The 8,531-nt window shown below is 46.2% G+C and overlaps 1 protein-coding gene across 2 annotated transcripts in view; it reads right to left on the reverse strand.

Moving 5' to 3' along the window:
* Positions 1 to 8,531, reverse strand: part of DNAI1 (dynein axonemal intermediate chain 1) — a 59,760-nt gene that overhangs the window by 18,700 nt on the left and 32,529 nt on the right. For both annotated transcript variants that reach the window (XM_003800272.2, XM_012811657.1), the window contains 3 exons: positions 6,058 to 6,142; positions 2,563 to 2,680; positions 2,258 to 2,301 (listed from right to left, as the gene is read on the reverse strand). In XM_003800272.2, coding sequence (XP_003800320.1) covers positions 2,258 to 2,301; positions 2,563 to 2,680; positions 6,058 to 6,142 — 247 coding nt within the window. The remainder of the gene's footprint in view (positions 1 to 2,257; positions 2,302 to 2,562; positions 2,681 to 6,057; positions 6,143 to 8,531) is intronic.

Raw genomic sequence — 8,531 nt, forward strand, 5'->3', positions numbered from 1 at the left:
CTTATTCCAGTGTTTGTCTACATGAGGCAAAATCTGATTATGGGAGATCTGTATCTGGGAGCTTCCAAAGACAGTGTGATGGATGCTGGTAAGACCAGCTGCTTCTCACAATGGCCCCAGCCAGCAACTAGGGTGCCTGCCTGCCTCAGCTGTGCCTTCTTTCTTCCATAGAGGCACCTGGGTGCTCAAGAGCATGGGACTCCCAGAAGTGACCTCAGAAGTGGATGTGGGGGCCTTTCTGAGTCCCAGCCCAGCCTGCCTCTTCTCAGGCCTCTGCAGGTGGTTCTGAGATATGCAAGGATCTGAAGAATAGATGCTTTTCAGATGCTTATCTGAAAACCAACAACTCCCAAGCCAGTGACAGCAACAGCAAATACCTCTGTGGATGCCACTGATTCTTGCTCCCTAAGAGAGATTCCCTTCTGTCTACACACCCCATTTTCTCTGCTCAGGTCCCTGAGGGTGCTGCAGGAAAGCTAGAGGAAAAAATGACAGACAACTCAGCAACAACCGTCCTTTATATGTAGGTGGTTCCCCCAGTGTGCAGGGCACATTTCCTTCTCTTCTCTCAAGTGTGCCTCATAACAGCCCTGGGATGGAGGCCTGGCAAGTTGCCAGGCTCTCCATATCACCAATGAGGAAACCTTTGAGAAGGCTCAAAGAGGCTTCTGGCTCCAGGTACACCGCTTGGGAGTGACCTGAAGGAAAAGGTCTGTGCTGACCATGGGCAGCAGTCATGCATGTGTGTGTCACTAAAAGGACCAACAAAGGACATAGAGACGCTTCCTGGGTAAATGACTGACCAGGGGAGGTTACCAGACTTGTCATATCTGTGAGAGGTAAGTCACTCTTCTGTATAGCTCCTGACTAAGGCTGCCCCAGCCCTCAGTATGACTCCAACCAGCTGGCCTTGCTTCTGACCCTGGGTGGGAGGAGGGTGGGCTAAAACTGAAGTTTCTCCTCCCACCTCCTGGGGAGTCCCCCAGACCTCCACCTCAGTTCTAGGCAGAGAGCCTGGGCTGACAGCAGACTCACAGGGGGTCCACACCCACTCCTTAGGGAACCTGCCCAATCCCCAGGCCCTGTTCCAGGCCCAGTAGCTACAGCACAGGGGGAGGAATGTGCTAGCTCCCTGCCAGAGGGGGAGGGTGCTTCCCATTTGGCAGCAGCCCACCCTCAGGAGTGGGGACACAATGCAGGCATTTAGGGCATCCTCAAAGGCAGCGCAGACCACAAGACTGGGAGCAGTGCCAAAGTCTCCTCCCTGAGAGGAATGACAAACACCAACTCCTCCTCTCCCTCCCCTTCCCTAGCCCTGGTCAAAGAATGGGCGGCCAGGCGGTCTGAGGGGCAGAGACCAGGAGCTTGTAAGCTTGCCAGCCAGCAGCAGCTTGGAGAATGGAAAGGTTTTTCTGTTTGCAGAAGCTGATCCTCCCAGCCAGAGAACAAGCTGTTAGCATTGGGAGCTGCAAGTAGTACGAAGTATAGGGCCCTCTCCTGTCAGGAAGGGGGAACTTCCAGGCTAGCACAGTGGTAGGGGCTTCTGCTGGAACCAAGAAATGTGAAGGGAAAGAAAACTGTCCAGACACAGTTACCTTCCTGCTGCAGGTGTGTAACTGGCAGGGGCATGGACACTCTGGATAGCAGTGGTCTCCCAGGGCTCAGGGGCCAAGGAATGAACTTCAAGCCCTTGCTTCTCTCTCCCCCGCAACTGATCAGGAATGGCTGATGAGGAGGCCTGATGAGGGCAAGGGGGCCTCTATCCCTGCTCCACGGCTATGGTGGTGAGATCCAGCCATCTCTTCTTGGGAAGCCTGCACCAGTCTTCCTAACCACTTTCCCAGTCTCCACTCTTATGCCTACAGTTCCACCTTATAGTAGTCATGTCCCTGTCCTTGAATTCTTTCAATGGTTTCCCCTCAGGAGAAGGTCCAAGTTTTCTTGGAATGGCTTACAAATTCCCTTGATGGCTGACCCTGGCCCCTTTGACAGCTTCATTTCCTGTCATATCTCTCATGCCTCCAGACCTTTGCGTATATGGCTCCCTCTGCCAGAAGTGTTCTCCCCTCCTTCACCAGAATAACTCCTTCAAGGTTCTGATGGCATATTCAGCCTAATCCTTTACCCAGAACTAATCACTGGTGACTATGTTCTAGTCATCTTTGCATTCCTCACACCTGGCAAAGAGCTCTGCACAGAGCAGGTACTTAGTGTTTCCTGTTTGCACGAGCAAATAATGAATAGCCAGATCACTTACAGGAGCCATGTCCCACTGCAAAAAGATCCCTGTACTTCGGATTCCTGTAAAAGAAACATGAACCCATTGGCACTAGAAATGAATATGGCGCTCCAACAGACAAGGGCACTGGTACCTAACTGCACTGCAGATATCTACTTTCCAGTGTAGGCCTTCACCAACTGGGCGATCTCAGATGATCTTGTAATCTCATAAGAATTCTATTTTTCTCATACTGCCACATATTACACTCAAGATAGTTAAAAGCTACTCTGGGCTTGGCTTGTGATGGGGCGCTCAGGGTCTGCTGTAATACCTATACTCACCAGCAGAGGGCGGTGACCGCGAGGCGCTTGGCTTTGTCATTTTGGAATTTCCAGAGCGGCAGCAGGGTCCCCTCCTGGTCTCGGTATTCGTCAGCAGCATCCTCATAGTACTTAAAATCTTAAACACACACAGGCAAAGTCAGATGTGGGACTGCCACTTTAAGGCAAAGCCAGGTCTACCACTTATTGTCTGTATCCCCGTGGGCAAAACAGCGAACCTTTGTATTTTAGAGCGGGAATATTAACAGTGTCTCTCTCAGATGACTGCTGTAGGGATATAGTAATTAAGGTAATATATGCAAAGAACTTATATACTCTGACACATAGTAAGCTCTATGTGTTAGCTATGGTTACTGTCATTGTTATTATTGTAGGAGGTAAACTACAATAAAGCAGCTATGTCCACATGGATAAAATCCCAGGTTTGCAGCCCCTGTCCCCAAGAGTTGCCCTAGAATTTCAGACGACTAAGATGAGAGCAAATTTCAATGTTCAGCTGCCAAGGGCTGATTAACAGTTCTATCCATTCTGCCTCTTAAATCCATAAAATGCCGCCCCTCTTCATATTCACTGCCAAGTCTCATTATAATGAAGCTGACTGGATCCCCCTGAAGTCAACTTCATCTGCTGCCCTCAAAACTGTCTCTGCCTCTGATTTTCTCTAAGGAAATGTTTCTTAAGTAGAAATATCATCCTTCTACTTGTCTCAAACAAGAAACCTGGATAAATCCTTTAATGATCTCTATCATTTCTCATATTTTCCTACTGATTATCTTTTTAATCATTTTACTTCTTTCCAATCCCATAGCCACTGCCCAGATTCAGGCTCCAATATCTATCACCTGGATTATTACAACATCCTTCCTCCCTACCTCCAGCCCATGTTCCACAGAGCTACCAGAGTGAAAAAACAGATCACCTCACCACACCATTCTCCCCACCCCAAATGAAACCTCCTCAGTGGCTCTCCTTTCTTGGGGTTCCCTAGTCAAACCAAGGTTCCTAGCTATTACTTTCATATCATTTCTAGCTAGCTGTTCATGTACCATCTACATCAAATAGTGCCAATGTGTCACATTATCTCACGTTTCTTTGTTTTTCTACATGCTTTTTCCATGTCTAAAATGTCCTCTTCCTGGCAAACTCCTACTCACTCCAGATCCAGATCAAACCCCTTCTTCTCTGTAAGGCCTTCACTTCCTTTTCAGCAAAGTCAGTTTCTTTGCCTCTCCTCTCCTCTACTGGAACATCTGCTACACTTTGTTGCCTCTCTTTATTCTTATGCCTGCCTCCCTCACCAGACAGCTCTTGGGGAGCAGGAAGCATTCACCTCTATGTCCCCAGTGCCTAGCACAGGGCCAGCCACAAAGCAGACACCCAACAACTATTTATAGAATAAAATGAAGTAGATCAACAGAAGTGATATGGTTCTATGTATTTTTTTCCACTGAAGGGTGAACATTTAAAAAATGAATCATCTCATTCCACACAGCCAAAGACATGGCCAGGCATTGCCCCAGCCTTTCCCACAATGCCCCACACCTTGAGGTTATGGGATTACACTCACACCTCAAAAATTTCTCATAACAAAAAAGATTCAGAGAGGTGTGAGCCTTGATCACATCCGATATTACCCAGCTTTGGTTATCTTTGAAAATACCTCATTTCAGAGTGGAGATTAATTAGCAACACTTCTCTATTTTCACTTCTTCATGATTATATTTTCCCAAAGGGAAAAGAGTATGCAATTAAAAAAATCAAAGTTCAATGAATTTTTATGTGATTGTGTTCTTATAAATGAAAGTGGTTCACCAAGACCAATTGCTCCATGGATATTAATCAGGTTTGCAGCCCTTTGGTGGGCCACTTGCAGAGGCTGGTTTTCAGAAAGCCAAGCTGTGCAAGTGACAGATTCATTCACAGCTGCTGTGTACTTTGACAGCTTTGAAAAGCACTCAAGGTCGTTTTCCAGCCTGAATGATAACAAGGGGGCTTGTTTAGACTGCTGGTTTTGGCAGCCTTGGTTTCTATGTCCCATGGGTGAGCAATGAGCATCAAGTCACTAAGAAGAGCCCTAGGCTGTCAGCAAAGGAGACCAGCCAGCAGCAAGGAGCTGCCAACTCTGGGGAGGCAGCCGCTCCAAATAAATGCACAACCTCTTAGGGAAATACAAGCCACTTGGGAATGTACTGTTCATGCCATGGGAAGGATTCCATTTCCCTGACACTGTCAAAGACACCACAAATTCCCAGGCCCCCTGGATCTAAGCATTTCTGAATCAATCTCTTTCTTCACCCCATTATTAATCACCAGGATAGATCTATTGAGGGTTTTTATTTGAAATGTCTCTTCCAGTTCCGTGGCTTTGTAGCCTAGTGGTGAAGTGCTAGACTATCAGTTCAAGGGGCCTGTGTTCGAGTTCTGATTCTACCACTCACACCTCACACAAGCTGTGATTTTGAACAAGTGGCATCGTCCCTGCCTGAGTGTCTCATCTTTAAACTGGAGATAATAAAGAATGGTATTCACCTTCCAGTATGGTTGTCAGGAAAAAATAAAATAATACATTTAAATTACATAGCACAATACCTGGCACACAGGCCATTCCAATGAATGTTGATGCTTATTTCTCACTGTTATAACTATGACACAGGCTGGGTCAGGTGTGGCAAGGCCCATCTCACTCCATACTTGAACCTCAGCTTAGTTTCCCGGCATGATATTCAAGGCCCTTCATAAACTGGCTCCAACCACCTCTCCAGCCTAAAATCTCATCACTTTCCCACAAAGCTATTGTTTAGGTCAATGAGCCTACTGCCCCTATCACTAGAGTCCACTCCTATTCCTTTTTACCACCAAGTTACTGTTCTAGCCCTCTCCTACCCAAAATGTCCTCCCTCACCTACCCTTCCTCTCAAACTCTGCTTATCCCTTGGCATCTGGCTCAGTCTCCTCACTTCTTTAACAGCTGTTAAGTCTCTCTTCCTTAACAGCTCCTACTTGTCCCTCACATTTCTTCCTCCCTACTCACAGATACCAGAGCACTCTATGCCATACATTCAAGCACTTATAGCCTTCCCAAGCTGGGCTGGGTAAGAGGACAGAACACAGAATAAGGGAAGCTTAAGCCCTAGATTTGGGTTCTCTGTGCCATTCACTAGCCAGGTGGCCTTGGCCCTATCTTCCTCACATATAAAGTAGGTGTAATCATCTCTGCTCTGACTGCCTCCTGGGATTGATGGGAAGATGACAGTAGATCACTAAAGTGTGGGTGTTTTTTGCTACACAGTGGTCAGATCTTATTACTCTACCTACTGTTTTTTATGCCATTGCTCATGGTTGATCTGTGAAGTCTTATCTCCCTAGTGACATCCAGAGAAAGAGGGATTATGTTTTCTTCCCTATACCTATAGGGTGAGACACTCAAATACTAACCTTTTATAAGGAAATTTTAATGCAGGCAATAATAGTGGTTTCTAGCTCTTCAAAACTTACCTTGAGCAATGTCATCATATGTATTCTGGTTAACCATCCGCTCCACTATTTTAGCAGCTTGAGACACTTTGGTGATATCATCACTCTGTGGGAATAAAGAAGCCACAGGTCCTCATAAGCCAGCTCCTGGTAAGGACGCATGCCCTGAGCCACAGCCCAAACTTGAAATTGGTTCAGCAATGCCTCTCTCACACTGCCCATCCCAGAAACCTCTGCAAAGGCATCTCTGCCTCCCTCAAGGTCCAGCTCACCTCACTACCTGCTTCTAGGAACTTCTGCCTCACAAGTGGCACAAAGGGTCTGAGCTGATATACCTGGCCTCTAGATAAAGCCTGCTTCATGCTCTTTCATTCTGAGGTTGTTTTAGACATAGAGCATAAGACAGGGCATTAAAGAGAGCCCAGGAAGTATATTGGAGGGAGAACAGAGAAGGGCAGGTAGGAGGCTTCTTTGGTGGGAACAGAGAGGTTTTTGTCAACTCAGGAAAGGACCCAGACTCCCATTAAATGTCTCAGAGATCTCCTGGTCCAACCATTTACCTAGTCAAAGATTGAGGAGACACAGAGACCCAAAAAGGGTGGAGGGAGACATGTTTTTACACATGGAATATGAAGTAGAATTGAAACTCCTAATCCCAAGGCCTTCCCATTGCCCAGACCAAAGAGAAAGCAGGAAGTTTTACATCAGGAAAAAATGACTCATTTTGAATGAAAAAGATCATTATGTAAAATCCCATAAAGCCACAAGGTGAATCACCTGGCATGTTAATAAGAGAACAAAGAGTTTGGGATTGATAAGAAAGGCCCAAATTGTTTGGGACAAGTGGCAGGAGTGAACAAGCTGAGTAGGCAGCCTTCCAGGGAGGGTCACAGGCCAGTCCCATGTTCCCCAAAATTAGATTTCCCAGAAGCAGCAATGTCAGGCAGTGCTTAAGAGGATGTGTTCTAGAGCCACACAGACCTGTATTCCTATACCCACCCACCTATTAGGAACCAGCTAGAAAACTTGGGCAAGTTATTTAACATCTCTGAGTCTCAGAGTCCTTATAATAAAGTAGGGGCAGATGATGGCGTCAGCATCATAAGGTTACTGTGAAGACTAAATGTGGCTTGGCGTCTGTGCACAGTGGTTACAGCACCAGCCACATACACTGAAGTTGGAGGGTTGGGACCTGGCCCGGGCCAGCTAACCAACAATGACAACTGCAACAAAAAATAGCTGGGCATTGTGGCAGGCACCTGTAGTCCCAGCTACTTGGGAGGCTGAGGCAAGAGAATCACTTGAGTGCAAGAGTTTGATGTTTCTGTGAGCTGTGACACCACAGCACTCTACCAAAGGTGACATAGTGAAACTCTGTCTCAAAAAAAAAAAAAAGACTAAATGCAACAATAAACATTATTATTTAACCCAGTTCCTGGTCAGGATAGTGTCAGAGAAACACGCAGACTAGTGCAGTAGAGCCCTATAAAGTCGCATTTGGGGAACTGCCCTTTAAGGGCCTTTTGCCATATCCCAAACTCACTCCAAGTTTATCTCAGAAAACTGACCAAGGAGCACATTCATCAAAGTCTTACAATCACAGTCTTAAATGTTCATCTTGTTCCCAGCTAATCCTCCTATTCTCTGACCCAAAGCAGGAATCTTCTGCCCTCAGCAGCAACCTGGCAAGCTTGACACTCCCCAGATCATTTTCTGTGATCAAATAGCCAATTACCTGAAACCTGCTTCCTGGGTCTTCTATCTATGACCCTAACTATCTTCTGGCCATAAGGAATTGTGCACCTGGTAATAGCTTCTCTGTTGTAGGAGAACAGTGCCTCATTTTGCCAAGTCAGCCCTTCCTCAGGTGACTCCATCAGTCATGGTATGTCATTTTAATAACAACAATAGCCACCACTTATTGATCAGTAGCATGTAAGTACTATGTCAGAGGCCATAAATACGTTGTCTTGGGTTGTCACAACAGTCTTGCAAAGCAGGTAGAATGTCTTTACAGATGAGGAAACTGAGATTTCAGAAAAAAACAGCTAATAAGTGGCAAAGCCAGAAAATAAACCAAGGTCTGTGGACTCCAGACCATGCTATGAGCCCCATGCAGACAGCCAGTCCCTTCCCCAGATTATCACCCTTCTTTGGGACCTGGGCGATTCATGTCTCTGAATGTGCTTCCAGGAGAGTGTAGTGGGTTATTACCTCCCTTGTCTGGGATGCTATGCTACTTAGGTATCCACATCTCTTCATTGGTTCTAATTGAACTATGACCTCTAAGCCCCTTCCACCATTCCTACCTAATTGTTCAGATCAGACAAGCTTACATTCATTTTTGTGCATTCACCCAAATCATTAATGAAACAGAAACTTGAGAGTTACCATTGGAGACTTTCCTACAAAGTATCATGAAGTTATTCTTTTCTCCCCTCCCACATACTTGAGTTTCATACCAACCTAATCTGACCAAGGTCTTTTTTTTTTTT

The sequence above is a fragment of the Otolemur garnettii genome, unplaced genomic scaffold (genome assembly GCF_000181295.1).
Source record: "Otolemur garnettii isolate 467f Iridium unplaced genomic scaffold, OtoGar3 scaffold00172, whole genome shotgun sequence".
In the NCBI taxonomy this organism is placed as follows: domain Eukaryota; kingdom Metazoa; phylum Chordata; class Mammalia; order Primates; family Galagidae; genus Otolemur; species Otolemur garnettii.